This window comes from Archocentrus centrarchus, chromosome 9 (assembly GCF_007364275.1).
Source record: "Archocentrus centrarchus isolate MPI-CPG fArcCen1 chromosome 9, fArcCen1, whole genome shotgun sequence".
Lineage (NCBI taxonomy): Eukaryota > Metazoa > Chordata > Actinopteri > Cichliformes > Cichlidae > Archocentrus > Archocentrus centrarchus.
This window is the reverse complement of record NC_044354.1, coordinates 23,750,687-23,774,449: the sequence shown is the minus strand read 5'-3', so window position 1 is coordinate 23,774,449 and position 23,763 is coordinate 23,750,687. Positions and strand designations below refer to the sequence as shown.

Genomic DNA, 23,763 nt, shown 5'->3' with positions numbered 1-23,763 from the left:
AGTGTTTTGTGACCCTTAATATGTAGCAGATTTCTGTGTGCCCATGCATGTATCTCATACCTTTAAGCAGTTCACTGATGGAGATAAATTGCAGCAAGTCCAGGTATGACCAATTAATTAAGATTCCCGTCAGACCTCGTTCAGTCCACAATGAAAAGTCATTAAAAATTTAATTTATTTATTTTTGTTTTTATTTGTGCATAGTTTCACTGTTAAAAATGTCAAATGATGAACCAAGGCTTTTCACTTGTGGATTTGCAACGCTTAATGTTTTAATGGGTTTTTGGAAAACAACCAAAAAACATAATTAAGGAAAAAACGCTACAGAAAATACTGACCTTCATTCCACATTTATTATTATTATTATTTTATGTACAGTGTCATCATGAGCAATAGCAAAAGGGATAATAGCCAGCTCTACCAAAATCTAAACAAATTGTAATAACCTGGAATTACCCTTTAACCTCAATGCCTGCTGTGTAACCCAGGCTGTGGAAGTCTTGCTACATTCCCATTACCCATCCATACATTATCTTGGCCAATTACCCAGTTCGTGGTCGTGGAGGGGCTGGAACCCATCCCATCTTTCAAAGGGTGAGAGGCAGGGTACATATTTGACAGTTTATTCCAAGGCTATGTTCCCATTATATTGATCTGTATTTAAAAAGCTCAGTAAAGAAGTGCAAAGACATATTTGATTGAAACACTTTCTTTCTGTAGGTGTGGCAGTGTGGTGGAAGCATGGAAGTCCTCCCATGTGCCAGAGTGGCCCACATTGAGCGCACAAAAAAACCCTACAACAATGACATAGATTACTACGCCAAGCGCAATGCCCTGCGAGCCGCTGAGGTGTGGATGGATGAATACAAATCTCATGTCTATATGGCCTGGAACATTCCCATGAACGTAAGTTTTTCTACACCCTCATTCAAATCTATGAGCTCTCTTTTGCCCCCTCTCCTCCCATCCCACTTGCTCATTCAGACACACAACCTGGGCCTCTGAGGACACTAGTCAATAGAAATTCAAAATTCTGATTTCATCCCCCTTGACCTTCACACTGGCAGCAGAGCAAAGTCAGAAAGCAGTGGATGCTCTTTCCAAACAGATGAGAGAGGTGCATCAAGTGAAGGAGACGCGCCTCATTTCTAATCAGTCTATTTTCATACATATCAGTTTCGTTTAATTGCTTTCAAGAGTCTACTGAGATGGCCTGCAAAATAATAAACAGCTACTTTCATTAATAAAGAGTTTAATATTGAATCCTAATTGCCTCTTCAGCCATGCAGAATGAGATGATAGTCAGTGAAGGACATCACTGAAGGCCTCAGAAAGCTCCCCAACACAGCACACTGATGTTCCTAACAAAATAATTACAGGATGTGGGGTAGTCACTCACTGGTGTGATATGCTGCTGATGCCTGCGTGTCGTCTAGAAATGTTGAGCCGAAATGTGGGAGTTGGGGGGTGGCACCACCTCTGACAAAGTAGTCAATCAGACCACATCCCTTCTTGAGTGTAATTACAAGCACAGTGGCATGGCTTGTTATTACCTCAGCTGTCCTGTGGTGCAGAGTTATTTTGTGTACAGTACAAAGACCTAACGACAATTATTCCATCTACCCCCCTCCCTCTCCTTCCAACCTCCCCCCTATACACAATCACAGATTTTTGTTATTGTCTAAGGTACCTGCTGAGAGCACAATTACCTTGGTGGGGGAAAGCTTTATGATTCACCACAGCAGCCAGCCCCAAGTCCAAATACCAAACAACATCTCACTGAAATTGAATGCATTTTTTAGTGTCGCTTTATGGTAGCTACAAAAAGTGGATATTTCCATCTAGAATTCATTATTAGCAGATTATGGAAGCACGTTCAGCAGCTCACTGTAGATTCCAACACACAGGGGGAGACTGATGAAAGGTAGATGGTTGCGTGTGTGTGTGTGTGTGTGTGTGTGTGTGTGTGTGTGTGTGTGTGTGTGTGTGTGTGTGTGTGTGTGTGTGTGTGTGTGTGTGTGCGTGTGCATCCGAATGAAGCCTCAGTGCTAAGCAGGGCAGCTATTAGGCATTCCCCCTATCAATCTGGGAAGCCACCTCCATAAGGCGAGCATGTCCGTGAGGGCTCATAATTAAGCAGCTGATTAGAATTTGCTCAGCACAGATCATGTGTAATGAAAGAACAATGAAGATCCTCCATGACAGGCGCATCTATCCATCTCTTAACTAAAAGGTTGTTCTTTCTTTTCAGCACCTCAAGACTCTCGCATATTCCATTTCTCAAGCAGCTATCACTCTAATAATTAAAGTGCCTGCTGGCTAAGAGGCTTTTTTTGTGTGTTTTTGTCTTTGTTTTGTACCATTTGTTGACAGAACCCTGGGGTTGATTTCGGGGATGTCTCGGAGCGCTTGGCCTTAAGGAAAAGGCTGCAATGTCGGAGTTTCCGCTGGTACCTTGAACACGTCTACCCAGAGATGCGAATCTACAACAACACCATCACATACGGCGAGGTGAGAAAGATACTTACTAAACTAATTATTGAAAGTAAACGACACATTAATTTTGCAGTATCATCACCTGTAATGTGGTTTACAGAGGATGCAAGCAGATTCCACAAATGATAAATCTGAGGAATAAAGCTGTGGACAATCAGAATGTTTTTGATGCATGCAGTGATGAAACACAAGCTGAAAGGTCCAGATTAACAGCCAGGGATCATCACAGTGAGCGATTCATGGCTTTAACCTGATACTCCAGCACATTTTTTAGAAAAGTAACTATGACTTGGCTGTAGCTAGTCTGATATATCTTTGTGCTAAAGAATAGCAGCATCACCACACAGGATTTGATACCATTTCCTCATAATGAGTTTAAATCAAATACTTATTAGTTTTCCATTTTAATTTGATTGTTCTGGGCTCGGCTATGTACTCTGCACAGTGGGGGGAAAACAACAGAATTACAACAGGTTGAAGAATTGAACACACTCCTGAGTCAGGACACTATTTGGAGGTTTGCTGAGATGCACTGTTTTCCTCATGCTGTATCAGTTTCAGCAGTGGACAACTGGAAAACGAGAGGCCCATTGGGAAAGCACAGATCGCCTCCGATGCTAATAGTCTGATCAAATATCATAATCATTTATTAGTGAACCATAAATAATGCAATATATAGCCATGTATGGATTTAAATGGCAAAGTAGTAACAGCAAACATCGTGTTACAATAATGCTCATTAAAACAATGTAGCACACTTACATTACATTCTGAAACCGGTGGTGATTATTTTTTGTATGCCCTGAGGAGGTTTCCTGCTGAGGACAACTGCTGGGGGCCCCTTTAACAGCCTGGGGTGTTGTCTGCCATGGCTGTTCACAAGCTGCTGATCTGACTGAATTATTAAAACCTTTTCTTTTCTTTTTTTTTTATCAAATCTGACCTGGTAGTTTTTGTATAGTCCCACTAACAAACAGGCAAATAGGTGGCAACTAAAACACAGCCTAATCAAAATGCATATCAGAATGAACTATTCATCAAAGCCCTATGAATTTACTCCCTCTTTTGTTCCCTCTACTGCCTGTTTTGACTCTGGCACCCAGATGGATTCCCCAGAGCAGCATTAACTTAAGTGGCACTATTTCAGACCTGTCGACAAGCCGGGTAACATTTACCTTGTCTGGCCACACAGCCTGCGCAGCAGACGTGAGTCTCATCTGTCACTGAGCATCAGCATCGCGCTCGGCCATGCTGACCAGACCACCCAAGTGGAACCCTCCCTGACAAAAGTGCACGATAGACATGTCGCAACCTGGAAATGAAGGTTTACTCATTCAAATCACACAGAACATGGAGCTCATGTTCAATGCATCATCTGGAGGCCCGGAGGACAGGGGGAGACTGAACTGGGACTGGTTGGTGCCTGATAATATCCTATCAAAGCTCAGTCATCGCTTTGAGAAGATATAACCTCTGCAAGGAGTGTTGTGTGAACAAACCATTACGAATCTAGTAGCACAGAGGTATTGTAACATGCACAGAGGAATTAAATGATGGCTCGCAAGAGATCGTAAAATGAATGATAATAGTTTTCAAAATCCTGCTCTGACACTATTTTTGGGGGGGTTGAAGCAAACTTAAGCCACTAATTCACTGAATTACATGATAATGTAGTTTGGTCATTTTCATGTGGTAATATTTTATTTTACAAAAATTCAGCTTTTCCCAATTTTCTCAGCTCACATGGATCATCTTTGGGCTGTTTTCTCATTAAAAACAATGTTAATGTTTTCCCCAGTTTAGCCACTTTCTTTCAGACGTTTTCCCCACTGAGTGACACTGAGTGAAATTAGTTGTGCAACAATAACCACCCAACAGACAAATTAAATGTGCCACAGAAAGCAGCCGTTAGTATTGTCTTGTTGAGCATTTCCTACTGCGCTATCTGCAGTGCTAGCACCCCGTTTCCTCTCTTCTTCACTGCATAGACTGTGCCTAAAGGAGAATGAAATCCCACCTACACTAATCTGTAAATGAAATTGAAAAGAGAGGCAAAAGCGAACCAAAACAACTGAGAAGAAAGGCAGTAAGAAAACTGCTTGATAATACTCTGCAGGCTTGTCATTATCAGCTTTTCGTTTCACATTCACTAGTGGTTCTCAAACTGTGAGGAGGGCCCCACTCGTGGGTGGAGGTGGAGTATGGACAACCAGAGGAAAACTATGAAGTTAAAGTGAATGCATTTTTAAGGGAACATAAACAAACAGGAGGATTATTTTCTTAAATTGTTAATGACTAATTTAAAAAAAAAAAAAAACACCTTTTGGTGTGGTTTGTGATCTGGACTATATATTTTTTTAATTCTTTCAAATGGACTGTTTCCGTGTCTGGCTTAAATCCAACTAACCTGGTTTTGCTCAGGCCCCTTCATGGGAGAATGCTGTGACTTTTCTATCATTGCCATGAATACTCCCAGGAAAATAGGAGCATAGGTATTTAGATGGAGATGGGAGTTTTCTGGTGCACAGGCTCTATAAGAGTTAATATTGCTATAAGAATGTATTTTAGACCAAACTGTGCTCATTGTCAGAACTGAAACAAGTAGTTTTGTTTCTTAAAGCTAACTAAGGTGACAGTGGAAGCTAAAAAATCTATTAAAGAAAAGACAGCTTTAAACCAGACACACCTGTAGGCAAAATTTCTCCACCAGCTGCACAGATGTGAATGAGAATTAGAAAAAAAAGAAACTTTCACTTATCTCAAAGTAATCATTTTACATCCAACTGCAGCCAAAATCACAGCACACTTCTGTATGTGGTGATTTTGTCTAAAGGTATTTCCAAAGATTACATCAGGATTTTCAGTGCAATGGAAACGGCTTGAAAATGATTGCCAGTTAATATGTAATTAATGGGCTTAATTTCAGTCACTGTTTCATACTTTTTTCCATTTTTAGACAACAGGCTGCCTACATACAGTAAAATATGTAAATGAGAATGGCTTCATTGGACCTTCTGCTGTATATAAATTCAGAAAGCCCAGAGAGGAGATGGTAACACAAGATACATTACCCAACGCCATGCTGACCCTATACATATAAGACTTTCCTATTGTTGAGGGTACCCTGGCATTAGAATAAAAGTAATTATTTGGTTCTTTAGTTCTTTGGATGCTCATGTACTTGAATAATCTTGTGTTTGCCAAACTGTGTTTTCTTTTTTCTTTTTCTCTTTTACACTATCGGAGCTTTCAATTTTAGCAGCTTTATAGTGTAATATGTGTTTTTGTTTTTATTCCAGGTGAGAAACAGCAAGGCCAGCGGCTACTGCCTGGACCAGGGTTCTGAGGACGATGACAAAGCCATCCTGTACCCCTGCCACGGCATGTCCTCACAGGTCAGTCCAGACACTGTCTTCAATAAGCATATTCAACATTCAGTGTTTTGTATTGATTCTTGCTAAGTGACATTACAATTTTATAAATTTGTCTTAAAATTGTCATAAAATATATTTGGCGCAATTATTCTCCTCTATAAGCTCAAGTCAAGTCTTGTATAATAAGTACAGAAATATGTTTGTCCCCTGGGTTCTCACCGATCAAAATTATAGACTGCCACACACATCCCCTCTGGGGCTTTTAAGTAATACAGGATGCATATCCTACTTTTACAAATATTTTCATTGCAAAATTAAATTGAGATCTACCTCAGGATACGTACAAAGGAAAAACTAGCAAGATGTGAAATTACTGTTAGTTTACCTAAAGACCCACACACACACCTACACAGTGTTCTCACTTTTAAAGGATTAAGTTAAGTTGAACACTGCAAACATGTTCAAACATTCTGCCCATTCACTCGAAATAATGTTTTGACCTATCGTTCGGTCCTGCTGCCAGATCGTGCCTTCAAAAATCTTCTGCTCCTACCATGTAACATACCTTGAAGGTGCCTTGGCTTCAAATCCTGCACCCACGTTGGCTACAGATACTCATTCTCTGTGACTTGACCTGAAATTGTTTCTTGACTCTATCTGCATAGGAGTGCTATTCCTACTGGCATCAGTCTTAATGCAATGACCTGCTCAGTTGTCCAGAAATATCTGGTTTCACCAAGATACACCAGAAAGGCTCAACACAGCCCTCTGAAGCAAACTATAATCACTATACTGTCTGAAGTTTGCCAACATCATCAGTTAACAGCATGCTTACTAATAACAACCACCTAACAACCAATCAAGCTGACTAGCATGCTGCTATCATCAATGACACTCTGTTCATCTTATTAAGCAACAATCAAGCAATAATCTTCGGTTTCTGCAGTAACATAATTAGCATGCCAAATGCTAATCATAGCCCCATCTAAAACAAAGAGAAAGTTTAAAAGCAACAGAAACTGAGAGGTTCAGTTATATAATAAAGATTGGCCTTAATACATCATCTAAACCTGTGTGGGTGTGACTGTACACTATGCATAACCTGAATGGCAGCCTCCAGGACTGAAAAGTGAAGCAAATGCAGTGGAACATTCCATCTGTCTGTCTGTCTTAAACTGTCATTATTTAAAAGCGAAAAGCCTTAAAGTAAATCATTAAAACCCCCTACATGCTTTCTAATGGCCAGCAGGGGAGGACTTTTCTGGTTGCAAAAGGAAGACAGATTGTATTGTCAGTGAGAAAATGACCCTGCTCCTCACTTTATTTATTACACCAAAAAAAAAAAAAAATTTCCTAATGAGGCTATCAAAATAACCTACTACTTTCAAGCCTCCTTCAATAGAGGCCAATGATCTTTGTGTGAATTATGGTCCCATTTACAGGAAAATAGGCAATAAAGCAGGGTATGCTTTAGGGCACGGCTACCTTGTTTTTGATAAGTTGCTGCTTTATGAGCAAGTCTGAAGTCCTTCAGTTTCTCGCTCCTCTTCTCGATCCTCATGCGAGATTTTAAAACCTTGATGGCAAAAGCCAAAATGCTCAGTTTAAGGCATGAGGTATACATCACAGCTATTACATCCATCTTTTAGTGATCTGTATGTATACCATTAATGTACAGTAGTTATGCTACTGAAAAATATATAATGAAGAGAAACATATGTAGAGATAGATGGACTAAGACATTTTGAAATGATTTAGATCAGGCTCAGTTATGTCAGAGTTTGTTGATGGATTTGGATTTTTTAATGTGATTTATTTTATTGTTTTTCTCTTTTGTTTGTTTATTTTTTGGCACAATTCTTCATGTTTCTGCCTTAAATGCTCAGTTGAATCATTATTATTATTATTATTATTTACTGTGAGCACCATTTGCCTTTTTTTTTTTACCTCCCTGGTACACATGCATGCAGTTTGTCAAATCACTCTGGGTTGTCATTTTTGAGAATGCTTACAACCCTGATCTCAACATTATGGAGTTCATCCCAGATGAACTCCATAATGTTGAGATCAGGGCTCTGCGGTCTCTATGCTCGCTGTCGTCTTCTTGTTTCTGAATAGATCTTTATAACTCTGCTATATTTTGGGAGATAGTGTTTATGCTGCAGAATGAATTCGGGACTGAACAGCTGCCTCCTCGATGGACTGAAACGTTTGTACTATAATGTCTACCATATATGTACGTGGCATAAACAGAAAAGCGCAGCAGTCATGTCAAATGAAACATAACAAAGCAGCTTCTTGCCTCCAGTCTTCTTAATTAGCACTTGAACCTCTTGCAGAACAGATTCAGAGTGCTGAAGCTGGAGAGTATGAAATCAAATGAAAATGCAAACAGATGATATGCAAGTGCTGATTTAAAAATGTGAAAATATCAGTCAACATAATCACCAATAGTGCCGACACACAGTCTGCCTGCAGTTGAATTTAAACACACAAAAAATGAAGAATTTTCAGAACGCATGTAAATATGCTGCGTTTTATTTTCTTTAACAGTAAGAGAGGAGAACATATGGCCCTTGGGAGTTTGGTATTAAATTAAATCCAAAACTCATTTTAAATGTGGTCAGGATTTGAAGGAAACTGGGGCATTCCCAGGAAACAATTATATGAATATGCAGCAGGATGCTGCTGAAAAAAAAAAGAAAAAAAAAACAAAAACGAGAATGCATCTTCTCAGCAACCTTTTTCACAAACGGTGCTGTGGGTGGGAGGCCCATGTCCTGTTTTTATGCTTAATTTTTCTTTTGCACGTTGAAACCAAAGCCGGTCCTTAAGATAAACCGTGCAAATGCTATTCATGTATCATTTTTCTAACATTTCCCAACTTTACTTAAAACTACTCTTGCTTTTGGTGATGCAAACCACCTCACTGGCCTCCAGTCTCCTTGTGGAACTCTAAATTGTGAAATCGTGTCTCACATTTGTAAAGTGAAAGCATGGTGAAGGACCTACAAAGCCGTCCCCATTACACTGCTAGCATGTACACACATCTAGCAGTAGTTTTGCAAAGGAAATGCAATATTTTATAGACATTTCCGTTGACAAAATTTTAGTGTTGCTATCTTTCCTCAGCCACATCAAAAATCAATCTTCATACAAGGATTTACACATGTTAACAACAGACAATGATCAGACGTCATCCTTTTATCTGGACAATGTGAGTGCAAAGCACAAAATTATGGTGCGAGTCTGAAAGAAGGCGGTATTAATGATCCCTGGTAAGCTGGCATCTCTCACAAAAACAGGCAGAATATTAAGCTATCACCAGTCTTACGTGTGTAGTGGTGTGTGTGTTTCATTTGGTAGCAGCCCATTGTTATTTACATGTGATTTAATAAAAGCAAACACAGTGGACAGCCGCGTGTAATAGCGATGCACTTCTCTGATAAGAGGCTGCAGATTTATCAACATATCTGTCCTGCTGTCTTCAGATGGCTACAGAGAGTTAATGAACTCAAGGAGAAGCTTTTCACTCAGTATCAAGGAGCTGTGCACAACACAGAATGTTTGCATGACCTTTTTTTTTTAATTAATAGATCTGTTTTAAATGGTTTAGCAGTGTTTTGCCAGCGCTTTTTAATAGGGTTTTGGTGTCTGCTAACAAAATCACGTGCTATTCAGAGGTTTGACTATAAGATGAGCCATTTTTAGAACATTTGATCTATTCAGTGGGATAACTTTCTGGTGGAGCGTGATGGTGCTCCACAGTTACACTATCATGGTGACAAAGAAGACTTGTTATTAGCTTGACCTCCAAAAAATGGCTGCAGAACTTTGACGATTGCAGGAACGCAGTGGAGTGTGTAATGTTGCTGCATGAGCCACAGGTTAATTGGCTTGGCAGAATCATTTCCTTGTGTTAATTATTTGTTATGGTCTCATTTTAAATGTATTAGCATATAAAACGCTGCCAGACTAAGCTGTAAACAGGTATTAGTGGGGATTATATGGAGTTTGCCTTGTGCCCAGTCATAGTTTACACCTTTATTAAATCTGTTTAGAGCATTAAAACCTTGAAAGACCCAAGACAGCTATATAAAATTGTTAAATTCTTAACAAAACTGTCTGTAATAATGACCTTTAGGTGGAGGCCTAAAGGTCATTATACTGTGTCTCACATTACAGTGAGTTGGAAATATGTGTATGCAAATATATGTGTGCTTACAGTGCTTACAATGAGATTTGTATACACATATTTGGATGCATATTTCACTAGGATACATATTTCATCAACCTCATCCTAGTGATCAGCTCAACCAGCTTCAGTAAACCTCGAGTGACACACAATATGGTGCATCATTGTTTTCCTGTTTGTTCTGAGTGTTTCTTTATGACAGAAAGTTGGATTAAAAACCACCTGCACCTCTCGTCTCACATGAAAAAACACCCACACGGGCCAGCCTGTGCATTTCTAGTTTCTCCATTGATGCTCTATAAAGTCCTCCACTAAGACAAATGTATATGAACTGAAAATTTACATGCTAAAATTCACTGACAGAAGCACTTGAATACAGAGCTAAGCATATGACAACAATAATAGGTTTGTAGCAATAGTAGCTGCAGAGATCCGTTTTGATCATTTTTAATCTAGTCTTGATTCCTGTTACGTTGATTCTACCAGGACCATAAATTACATAACAAGTTACAACCTACTCTGTACTTTAATAAAAGGCCGTGCAGGTGTGCGTGAGGGATTTAGGATGAAGCGGCTTGGCTGTCATACTGAAGACCTCCCTACCTGTGGTATCTAATTTTTCAGAAAGGATCAATCCCATAAATTATAAATGTTATCCCTATTGTATCGTTGCGTAATAGATACGTATCACAACAGAGGCTTTCATGTGCCGGATTACACAGTGAGGGATCAAGTTTTGGTTGTTCAAAGAACCTGTACCATAAATAAGCTGCACTATGGTTTCAGTGCTGAGTAACTAAAACCTGTTTTACTATATGAAACTATTCTGTAACAGAAATGTAAAGCATTTCAGCAGCTAACCACTGGAACAGAGCTACAATCTAAATTCCACAAACTGCAGAGGCCTACATATGTCGAAGCAGTTAGATAGATTTGATTCTGTTGAGCAGCTGATATGACTTGAGTCTAGTTCTGTTGCAGGAATAGGACCCAAATGCAGACTCAGAGAGAGAGCGAATAACTTTATTACAGCTGGTACAAAAGCCACAGAATACTAAAGTCCACAGTGGACACAGGAGGGTGACGCAGCTAATTAAAACTAGAAGGGCACTCAGTAGAGCACATAACTTCCACACTCCATTTTTTCTGTGTGCTAATATTACGCTGCAATAGGCACCACCTAATGTAGTGATGCTTCATCCTAAAATACTAGATCACAAAGACTAGAAATGTATTTTATTGGCTTTTAAAAATTGTAAAATATTTTGTTATATTTGTATTTAAAAATGAGATCCTCGTGAACAGATAATGGCATATACACTCTGGATATAAGCTTGAAAATGAAATCATATGTTCTTGGGCCCCTAAGGAATATTTCAACAAAGTTTCATCAATTTTGGTTCAAAATGTCTTGAGTTATATTGCTCAGAGACAAACAAACAGACCGGAGTGAAAACATGGCCTCTCTCCACATATCGGTGGGCGGGGCAACAAGAAGGCAAGGAAGTAAAACTAAATGCAAGGCGCATGAGACAAATTACTATCAAAATAAAACAGGAAGAAACGAAACACCAATGAAGATTTGACAAGACACCAATGGATACCGAGGAAGATTGGAATAAACGAAAACATGAAGATTCAAATATAACCCCGAACACTAACAGAAACAAGTGGTGCCGGGCACAACAAGCCCCACCTCTGGCAGACATTTTAGCTGATTTGAATGTTGTCGTTCTGACAAACATGTCACTCTTCAAATACTGAATCACCGAGATAACACATAGGTCCTACCTTTTAAACCAAATTTAAGCATGAAAAGATGCTTTCAATGAATGAACGAACAAAAAAATACTGTGAGCTGCCAGTGCTCCCCCTCAGCCTCCTGGCAGTAGAATGTTTATGTAGCTCAAATCCCCTGGAAGTGCAAGTTCTAGTTCATAATCACAGGTCTCAGTAGATCTTAATGGGGGCATTTATTCACCATATCAACCCACAAGCAAATGGCTAAGTAAGAACCAGGAATAAGAAATGCTAAATTCATAATAAATATAAACCACTGAGAATACTGTCACTTTCTGTGACTGGCATTAGTATGGTAAGAATTAAGTCGTCTAAGATATTTAGTAGATGTATCAATGGCATCAATTTGAACCTAGGTGACATCGTTCTTGAGTTATCGCATTCACGAGATTTTCAGCAGAGCTTGACCTCTGACTTCTGGCCCTCTGGACCCAAATATGTCAAAAATATAAACAGGACGTCAGTGGCTGGTAGTTTTGCTGTAATATGGTTAACAAACACACATACCAAAAACATACCCTAAATATGCCCCAAGCATTAGGCGGGGCATTTCAAACATGCTCCATACAGAACTGGTGCAGATGAGTCTGATAATAGTGAAGGAAAAACAGTCTGCCAATCAAACCTCAAACAAATTTTCTCCCTTCTTCTTCTGTAATTTCTGCCTGTCTGCGTTTGTAAAGCAGAATACCGAAAGCACATCGCTGCAAATCACATTCAATCACATTCAATGAACCACATTTCCAGCTTGTGCTTTCCACAGATGCCCTCTCAAAAGTCAAGTGTTTGCTTTTTTAAAGCTGCTACGGTCTTTAATTTAGGCAGTGTAACACATTTGGTCCACTCTTGCTTGCAGCTCGCCCGGTATTCTACGGAGGGGCTTCTCCAGCTCGGTCCCCTGGGGTCCACCACCTTCCTGCCTGACACAAAATGCCTCATTGATGATGGCAGAGGACGTACTCCCAGTCTGAAAAAATGCGATGCCGTGTCGAGGATTTCCCAGAAGCTTTGGGACTTTACACAGGTAAAAGGAAAAACATGTAAAGTGATCTTTTTGTATATTAGCTCATCAAACAGGATAACATGAGTCTGTTAATGCACCATAGCAAGGTGAGTTATTCTGTGAACGAGCATTTACTGCAGAATCCTTTTTTCTCTAAACTTACTTTGAAAATTCGGTGCTATTTTCTTGTTTTTCTTTGCAGAATGGTCCGATCATCAGCAGGGACACTGGTCGGTGCTTGGAGGTGGAAATGTCCAAAGATGCCAACTTTGGCCTTCGCCTTGTGGTCCAGAGATGCTCTGGTCAGAAGTGGATGATACGAAACTGGATTAAACATCCAAGGCACTGAAACTAGAGAGAGACCTCTGAGACAGTTTGGGCAGTGTTTCAAGTCACAGTTAAATCTTAAACTGTGGACAGTTCAGAGAGAGCAGGGGCCGGTGGTGCTAGTGTGCGGTATTTCACACCACAGACTACACAGTACACTGGGATTCCCTCAGGCCACAGAGCTTTCCAACACCGAGTTTTAAAGAAGAATCTGATCAATCCGTGTGTTCCACTGAGCTGCACATTCATACCCGACCTTATGGCAGGCTGCACTGTTTGAAATGGCCCACATCTCTGATATTCAGCTATAGTCGTACATGTATAGAGCAAGCCATCTGAGTGCAGCCCCTGAAGGTGGTTCAACATTTTAGTAATTATATTGTTTCTACTGTAAAACTATCAGCTCTTTGGAGATGAGAACGCGTGGGTGGATGCGTGATTTTTTTTTTTTTTTTTTTTTTCCTGAGTGAATCTGAGCAAATCAGAAGATATAATTGCTGTCAGTTGCCACATGAAAGTGATTATTTTGGGCTGTGATATGGAAAATTGCTTTGGACTTAATGTGCTGCCCTGGCAAGACATGTAATAGGCTTCAAAGGGGCTGCCCATCATTAGATCGGGGGGACATCTACACTGCACTTACACAAACCACGACAGTTCTTTGTTTCTTTGGACTGTATTGCTCACTGTGGATAGGAGCAATCTTGTGCCTTTTTTTCTCATTCTTCTGCTTCATCTGACCAGGGAATGTCAGTCCCAAAAGCATGTACAAAATTATTTGAAAGTTATTAATATATAAAACAATGTATAAAACAGTCTAATGATAGTAATATATTGTAAAAAATAAATAAATAAAAATAAGTGGAAAATTGATATCCGTCATCCGATAACAGTTAGGATAATAAAATAATTTTTATGACAAATCACCTCTTTGTCTTTCTTTTTCCAGGTCTTTATCGGTTCTGTGAAACTGGTGTCAGCTTTTTTATACTTGCCTGTTTGACACACAAATACATTTTCCTTTTGTACTACAACATATTGTAAGGCCAGTGGCTGCACAATTGCATGTATTTGTTGTGCCTGCTTTTACAACCACCTCAAGCCTCCATCAGGACTCTGGCCTTGTGCGTTGTAATTGCTCCACTCCACCCACTGAATAGTTGGTGTTCAGAAGGCACACAGAGCTTTCCAATGATTGTGCTCAGAATGTAAACTCTTTACCATTTTTCCTCACATGTAAGCAAAAAAAAAAAGTGAGAGATATCTGGGAATGACTTAGGTGGTGGTTTCTTTTCAAATGTTTTTAATGTGTCAATACAAGTTTGAATATTAAAACATGCTACACTGACTACACTAGCATTGAAAAGTTGTGCACTGCTCTTGCACAGCCTCCAGTTCTATGATGTGGGCTTTTATACGGCCTCAGCATCAGCAAAATATCTTGTAACAAATATGTCATGAGAGGAAAATGATACATGCTTTTATGAGGTGTTGCAAGTGCATAAACCAAACAGGTCACTTTAGCCAACTGGTAGGTGTTGCTAGGCAACATGATGATGATGATTTCATAATATTAGGAAAAACTTAGACTAATTTTAGAAGTTAGAATCTGGGTGTGTAAAAACTTTCTTAGGCTGAGAAACTCCAAAACTGAAATAATCATAATTACACCTTCCTCTCCTGTTCCTCCCCAATACTACTGATCTCTCTTCTAGTCTGAGCTTTGCATCGAAAAATGTCTGCAAAAAGACTCGCAATTTAGGGGTAATCTTTGACTCCGACACCTCGTTTGATACACAGGCGTTTAATGCCATGCTGTCTCATTTCAGCCCGCTTAGACATCAAAAAATTCAACCATTCCTGCCACAGTTCGATTTTGAAAAGGTCATCCAAGCTCTTTTTTTTCCTTCTAGACTTGATTACTGTAATGCACTTTACTCAGGAATAATTTATTGTAACATACATAGGCTGCAGTCAATTCGGAACGCTGCTGTCAGGCTTTTAACACGTAGCAAAAGGAGTGACCACATTGACCTCACAGCCCTTCACTGACTACCTGTTAGTTTCAGAATTAATTTTAGGATTTTGTTGTTGGTTTTTAAAGCCTTCCACAGTCTGACCCCTGCCTACTGTATATCTGTGAGATGCTGACTCCACATGAGCCTGGCCACTGCCTGAGCTCTTCTGGCACAGCCTTGTTGATGATTCTAAAGGCTTATTAGTCACTAAAGGTGAATGAGCCTTTGCAGCCCCACGACTTTGGAATTCCCTAAATTATGTAACCTCTTTAAAATCTCTTCTTAAAGCTTTTTTTTTTATCATTTGGCTTTCTATATCTGCTAATGCCTCTATCAACTCTTTTTCAGTAAACTCCTGACTGTGTAAAGAGGAGTTCAAGGACAAATAGACAAGATTTCATGTATTATAGTAAGATTACAGCCCTGTTTGACTTGCTGCAGCACACCAAACTGCCTGCTGTGTCTACTGTAAATGTCCTTTCATCCACTTTGCTAAAACAGCAATTTTTATATGGCCGTGTGAGCATGACTACTCAGTTTCAAAAGTTTTTCTAATTTTTTTGCTGACCTCAGTGCAGTGCAGATTTACTTATATGGTCGACCACTCAAGCAGAGAGTTTATACTTGCTGAAAAACCTGCCTGTGTTCTTGGTAAAAAAAAATATGAACTCATTTCAAAAGCAGTCTTTTTGATTATTAAAGCCATTTCATTGTATGTAAGTGTACAAATAAATGATGGTGCAACGAGTCGCTACCACTGAAGAAAAAGCATTTTATTGCTACATTACATTCGGTATTTCATGATGGCAGGTTTCCCACTATAGTCTGTTTCAGTGTATTTGCCACATGCATACCTTTAAACAGGAATATATAAATACAGAAAAATGCATGGCTTTTGTAAATCCAGTCTTAGGAGAAACAATAAGCAACTAATGAGCATAACATTTACAGAAGAGAGACATCCTGCTGTAAAATGTTGCTGTAGATATTTGTGCTCTCCACCCTCATATTTCAGATTCTATTATTTCTCAGAGATGAATGGACAGATTTAAGAAATGACAGTTTGGAGAACCATGAGGAGAAAGAGCTTACTGGCAGGAAGTTGGACTTCTACAGACAAGAGCTAAAATGGCCAACATTTTAATAAGGATTTTTTTTTTGAGCTGTGACTTATACAGAGCTACTCCTACTACTGAAATCCAGAAATGGAAATAATCATAATAAAATTTTCTTTGTGTTTGTACTCGCTACAGTCGGTGTCTCCAGGATCTACTCACATGGTAAGAACAATGCCAGCTTTGCTCTTTTGATTGGTATAAAAATCCTTCCTAACGTACACGTCATAAACTGGACAGCAGAATGTAACCTAAAAACAGTGCTGCCTAACAAAAAATCAATTTCATTCACAAGAGGCTTCCTTGTCCCTGCAGTCTATTTCTTCACTATCCTATAGTGCAGATATAAAGTGTGTTTTAAGGACGCAATGAAAAGTGAGATGCCCTTTATACTGGGGTTAGCCATGCTCTCCAACCTGCATGTTCCAAAGGCCCATTTTAATTTGGTTTCCAGCTGGTTTACCCTGAGAGATTGTCTGCACTTGCCACCATGTCATGCTTCTTTGCCTCTAATCATTTCATATGAGCAATGCATCATCTCTATGTCCTCTAAACGAAGACCATCCCAGCCCTCCTAAGGTAATATCTTATTCTGGTCTCTGACAAGGGTTACAAATACACTGACAGTGGAATGTCTCACTGCCCCAATGTCAGGAAATAGCCTGAACCAGGAAATTATAACTCCAGCAATATGGATTTCCACTGACTTAACACCTCCAAAATAATGTTAGCACACCTGATAGAATGAATGGATTCAGTGGGTTACAGCTCTGTGCCACAGAGGCTTGCCTGTCAGGGCGATTTACAGCAGGAACTGTACGGAAGACAGCAGAAATTGTGAATTATAGTACTGCATGTTGCTTAGCTGTATTTGTATTACTATAGTTTACATACAAAAACATAAATTATTGGTATTTTTATTGGACCTAAAATAACTTTTAGGTATAGCAGTTCATATTTTTATAGTGCAAAGTGACTGTGATTATCTTACATCACTTTAGTCATTCTCTGGTCAATTCTCAGCCATTCTTAGTCATCCACATTTTTGGTGGATTATCATTTAAAGTAACAGTTGTGAATTCAACTTGGGATTAATCTTTGTGTGCATAACCAACAGAAGCCTCAAACTGAGTTACAATTTTGTGTGCCTCGCGTACATTAGCGTTTGAGCACTGCACGCGTCAGACAACAGCTCCCTGAGTATGTTGCAGCAGGCGAAAAGAAAGGTTACCTTGCATTCAAATTTTCATTTTCTCTCACAGCGAATGACAGAATGACAGTGAGTGATAGGCTTCAGGGTGGGAGGGTATAGGACTGTGTGTGTGTGTGTGTGACAGGGGGCTGGAGGCGGAGAGCAACGACAGGGCCTGGTGGGTGCTGGATGGACAAGGACATCACATCCGTCACCTGAGCCCAGGACCCTCATTCTCTCTCATTGTGATGCTGACAGTAGTTTTTTTTTTATGCCTGGACTGCAGCCAAGAGGGATAGGTGACTCCATTATTCAGACAGCTCTGGGATGTGGGTGCAGGAACTGGTGCTTTTTCAACAGCATCCGATAGAAGTGTGGCAAAAGCCTGCTTTTCCAAACCAATGCTAATTCCCAGGACCACTATCCTGGATACAGTTTGCACATATATTCATAACTGTGAGAGAGCCAGGAGAGTAATCAGTTTATTTATCTGCAGAGAACCTGACAGCAATTACTGGTGTGTTTGGAAAGCACAGAGATCTGGACAGATAGCCAACTCAATAAGTAAGAAAGTTTTAATGAGCAAAGTTAGGGGGGCAAGCTCAAACCTGTATAATTATCTAGTAAATTTATCTAATGATAAATTCTGAGCATCAGTGCATTGCAGATGTTATCTTCAGACATACATATAAGGGTATATTCATCAAAGTCACTCGATTCTTTAAGAGATTTTTATGTATTTTGCCCACAATCAAAAAATGACCTTTTGGTCTGCTTAACTCAGATTCATCCCTCAGGAATATTTTTTAAAAAGTCATTGTTTCCTGCGGTCTGCTTAACAGCCGGACTTTATGGTCACTGTCAGGGTTATTCCGGCACTGATTAATGTTATGCAGTTTATGGGCCTTTCTTAAGATAAAAAGATCATTTTTCTTTACAGTATGTCACCACTTTATTAGCTCTTTTCTGAGTTGGCCAAGGCTCACTCTATTCTGTGTTCACATAAGCACTTATCATATTAAACTTCTTGTATTATTGCAAATACTGACCCATTTACACAAAGTCTAGAATAACAGAACACTCAAATAAACTCGACTTGTATAGGAGAGGCTTTGATTTTCAGAAACTGTTCTGTAAATGTATATTGTATTATGGATTTGACATGGAAAACATACATAATAGACGAGAGTAATAAATTCTTAATTCTAACTAAACCAACTCTCTTGTTTGGTTTGGTCCTGATTCCATTCAAGATTCAACAAAATCATCTGATCAGGTCCTGATTTAAAACACTGTATGCAGCTCCATCCAGGTGCTACCAATCAAATGCATTTGATTAACTGACCAGCAACAAATGTGAGTACCTCAGTAAAAGCAGACAGTCTGGCAGTGTGCTGGTCTGGAGCATTTAGATGTGTGTTAACACGATGCAAAGGAGGAAAGAGATCAGCAATGATCTTAGAGAAGATGAAGCAATTGTTGCTGCCCCTCAATCTGGGAAGGGTTATAAGGCCATTTGCAAACAATTTGAAGTCCATTATTCTACAGTGAGAAAGGTTATTCACAAGTGGAAAACATTTCAGACAGTTACCAATTTTCCCAGAAGTGGATGTTCCAGCAAATTCACCCCAAGGTCAGACCATGCAGTACTCAGAGAAAGTGCAAAAAAAAAAAAAAAAAACTCAAGAGGTACATCTCAGACTCCATAAGCCTCAATTAGCATGTTAAATGTTAAAGTTGATGACAGTACAATTATGAAAAAAAGTGAACAAGTGTGGCTTGTGTGGAAGGGTTGCCAAGAGAAAGCCTCCTCTCTAAAAAGAATATGGCAGCACAGCTTAAATCTGCAAAACTGCAATTGAACAAACCAGAAGGCTTCTGGAGCAACGTCCTTTGGACAGGCCAGACCAAAAAGGAGATTTTGGGCCATAATGCACAGCACCACATTTGAAAAATAAAAAAATCAACCACAGCATATCAGCACAAACACCTCATACCACCTCATACCCACGGTGGCGGTAGGGTGGTAATTTAAGCTTGTTTTGCAGCTACAAACCTGGGCACCTTGCAGTCGCTGCGTCAGCCATGAACTCCTCTGTATACCCAAAATATTCTAGAGTCAAATATGAGGCCATCTGTCTGACAGCTAAAGCTTAACTGAAATTGGATCACACAGCAGGACAATGATCCCAAGCACAGCAGCAAATCTACAACAGAATGGCAGAAAACGTAAACAATCGAGGTGTTGTCAAAATCCAGACCTCAACCTGACTGAAATGTTCTGGCAGGATTTTTAGAGAGCTGTTCAAGCCTCAAAGAACCGAAGCAACATTGTAAAGATGAGTGGGCCAAAATTCCTCCACAACAATGTGAAAAACCGATAAAGTCATGAAGAAAACAATTATTTCAATGATGACATAAAGGTGGTTCTACAAGCTATTGAATCATGAGGTGCACTTAACTTTTCACACACTACTTCTGTATATTGGATTAGCTTTTGTTAAACAAATAAACCTGCTAAAGACCAGATTTTTTTTTATTATGTCCTGATGTGCAGAACCATAAATGTGAAAGAGGGTGTATTTCTTTTCCCCATAGTCCCTTCTTTCTGAAAGGAGCTGAATTCACTGTACATTCACCTGCTCCTTAGATGATTCCACTTTCCAAGTAAGGAGGTCATTCTTCTTACCACTGGATTACATTGCAAAGATGTGTGATCTGTATTTTATTTCATTTAAACAATATGTTTAATATTTAATATTTCTAGTATATGAAAAATAAACAATTCTAATTAAAAATAATGACAGCAGCCAAACATTTTCTGTTATGTTGTGTACCAAAACTTTTGGTTCTACTAAGTGCAGCTCTATTGAGAGCTTTAGTCTTAGTTGAGAAGTGATTATGGGAATTTCCACAGTTAGGAACAACTTGTTCCTTATTATTCCTGCATCACATTCCCTGGAAATTTGGGAAAAACTGTACTGTAATAAGAGCTGTTTATAGTACTTCACAGTATTAGGAATAAATGACTAATTGCAACTTGACATGAAGCCCAGCAAGGCTTTGATACATCTCTAAATGTCCAAAACCTTCAGGATTCCCCAGCTTCATACATTCATTTGATAACAGAAACAATTTTTTAAATTTTTAGGTTTTTTTTCTTTATTATTATTATTTTTGCTGTTATAGAAGCAACATGTTACTGATTTTCATCATAAACTTGGACCTGGAGCAAAAACATCTTGTAAACCTTTAAACCCGGAGTCAGCCTTTGTATGCTGATCTCCATCAACAAAGCAAGCTTCCATTCAGCTCCAGAGGATGATGCAATATCTTTTTCATGTCACTGTCAGCAAAGAAGCAATTAATTGTATTTCTCAAACCTATTCCATTACATCTGGCATGCATAAACATGCCTGCAAGTGACAGCTGCAACTTTTGTGGAATCAGGACCTGATCAGCATGAGCTGTAAACCAGTAGTTCCCGGCTGTAGTCATACTTTTTTTAATTGTACATTATGTATTATTATTATTTTAATACTACACTAGATTAACAGTAATCGCTTGTAAGAGTTGAAGACAGACAAAAATGTGTTGGTTCTAGTGGCTGCCTAAACTATTTTATGTGTTAATGCAATAATGCAGAATGAATACTTCAGGTGAAGCTGTGGAAGTAAATAATAAAAATAATCAAGGGGTGAAAAAAAAAGTCTAATGGCATATCATCCAGAGAGTATCATGAAAAAAAAATATGATAGTTTGGGCACTTCAACCATATGAGCTGCCAATCGGTCAGAACTTTGTGAAGACTTCTGAAGACACACTGCTCTTGATTGCTCAGATCAGAGATGCTAACAAGACAGCCTGCAGCAAGATCAAGAACCTCACCGAGCAGTTTATTTCTTTGTCTCTATGCATCTTTCTTTAGGTGCAAGTTGCAATTTCCTAATCAACAATAATTACTTTATTCTGTCAATACTGCAGCGGGGCGATGGAGATTTCAGACAGTTATGCTGTACTAGCTGATGGGATGAGAGAGCGAAGATAGCGGGTACGTGCTTGAACAGCTTGTGGATCTTATAATGAGATCTCCAGAGAGGAGCAGCACTGTAGCTCCAAGACACAATTAGGCCCAGCGTTCCTCTGCCTCCAAGATATAACTGTATAGGCAGCACTGAGGTGGTATGTGTGCATGTGGGGGTATGTGTGTGTAGGAGTGTGTGAACATACTGGCATGATAGTTTAGCAGTGCTGTAAATAATACACCTTTTGTGGGAGCTTATCTTACACAATGTCCAGATCAAATTGAAGGCCGAATTGAATGTAACGCTGGTCTTTTCCACTCATTATGTTTTATTTCAAACTTGCTTTAGCGTTTAGTATTTGCTATTATTTATGTAGAATTTAGACTTTCTCAGCTAACACTATGTCTGCACATCAAGTTTCAGGCTGGTTTGTAAACCTAGAGCTAAACTAGATCCTAAAAAAAAAAAAAAAAAACACTCTCTGGTCATTTTGTTTGGAAAGTGTCATGTCCTGGGCCGTTGGCCCAGCGTTTTGTGTTAGTTTATTTCCTGAGTGTGTCCTCCCAGTAGGTTGATGTCTTGTGTTTCCTAGTGTTGTGATATGTCTGCGTCTCTGTCCTGAGTCTGTGCCTGTTCCCCGTGTTTAGTCAGTATGTTCCTTGGTTTGTCACTTCCTGTTTATTTTGACAGTCTGGTTTTCCTGTGCTTTGTGTTCAGCTTTGCTTCCCCTGTGTAATTAGTTTCATTTGCCTCACCTGTTGTTCCCTGCTGTTTCCTCTTGCCCTGATTACCCAGTGTGTATTTAAGCCCTCAGTTTCCATGTGTTCCTTGTCGCGTCATTGACGTTGTGTGCCCGTGTGTTCCTGTGCCCCCTGTGTCTGCCCGTCGTCTCCCTTCGTCCCCCTTCCAAGGTTTTTGTATTTGTTTTTCCCTATGTAAATAAATACCCTTTTAAGTGATGTTTACCTCTGGTGTCCTGCGCGGTTGCCCTTCCTCGCCTGTTTCCTCCCCGGCCATGACAGAACGACGCGACCAGACTATGGACCCCGCGGATACCAGGAGCCCCTCCGAGCAAGAGGAAGTGATTTTGGAGCTCATAGATCTCTCCAGGAACATCATTCATGCCACTGATGAACCCCGTCAGATTATTCAGGCAATTTTCTGCTGCAGACTTTTTTCTTCCTCCACTTGGCTCCTCACCCATCCTGACACTGCCTCCCTTGCCCATTCCATAATCATGCTCCGGAAAAACTTACAAGCTAAACTGTATAATATTGGTCGCCCTGTCCAGGGCAAGGACACAACCTTTTTCCTCCAAGCCATCACTAATTCACCTCTCCTGCAGCCGGTCATCTCACCTCCGTCGTCTCCTCCGCACCACTGCAGCTCAGCACCACAGGCGCTGCCTCGCTTTCCGGATCCGCCGTCATCCCTTCAACTCACCTCTCCCACCTCGTCATTTTCATCCTTTCACCCACAGCCCACCGCCTCCCCAGACCTCTCTTGGCTGCCAGATGATGTGGAGATTATTGATTCACCTCTGCTGGTGGACATCCTGGATGCTGAGAATCGTGCTTCCCACTCCAACAGAACGCGAAGGAAGCAGCGCTCCCGGCGTCGCCGTGCTCCTCCCCAGCCACTCTCGCCTCAGTCAGCTGTAGCGCCTGCTCAGTAGCAGTATTCCCAGTCAGCTGTAGCTCCAGCTCCCCCTCAGTCGCAGTGTTCCAAGTCAGCTGTAGCTCCAGCTCCCCCTCAGTCGCAGTGTTCCAAGTCAGCTGTAGCTCCAGCTTCCCCTCAGTCGCAGTGTTCCGTGTCAGCTGTAGCTCCAGCTTCCCCTCAGTCGCAGTGTTCCGTGTCAGCTGTAGCTCCAGCTTCCCCTCAGTCGCAGTGTTCCGTGTCAGCTGTAGCTCCAGCTCCCCCTCAGTCGCAGTGTTCCGTGTCAGCTGTAGCTCCAGCTCCCCCTCAGTCGCAGTGTTCCGTGTCAGCTGTAGCTCCAGCTCCCCCTCAGTCGCAGTGTTCCGTGTCAGCTGTAGCTCCAGCTCCCCCTCAGTCGCAGTGTTCCGTGTCAGCTGTAGCTCCAGCTCCCCCTCAGTCGCAGTGTTCCGTGTCAGCTGTAGCTCCAGCTCCCCCTCAGTCGCAGTGTTCCGTGTCAGCTGTAGCTCCAGCTCCCCCTCAGTCGCAGTGTTCCGTGTCAGCTGTAGCTCCAGCTCCCCCTCAG

At 40.4% G+C, this 23,763-nt stretch overlaps 1 protein-coding gene across 1 annotated transcript in view; it reads left to right on the top strand.

Moving 5' to 3' along the window:
• The window catches only part of galnt9 (polypeptide N-acetylgalactosaminyltransferase 9), a 100,865-nt gene extending 86,795 nt beyond the window's left edge, over nt 1-14,070 (top strand). Inside the window, exons 7-11 of the mRNA XM_030738228.1 lie at nt 721-906; nt 2,374-2,511; nt 5,796-5,891; nt 12,722-12,889; nt 13,071-14,070. Coding sequence (XP_030594088.1) covers nt 721-906; nt 2,374-2,511; nt 5,796-5,891; nt 12,722-12,889; nt 13,071-13,217 — 735 coding nt within the window. The 3' untranslated portion in view covers nt 13,218-14,070. The remainder of the gene's footprint in view (nt 1-720; nt 907-2,373; nt 2,512-5,795; nt 5,892-12,721; nt 12,890-13,070) is intronic.
• Nucleotides 14,071-23,763: the final 9,693 nt, after the last annotated feature.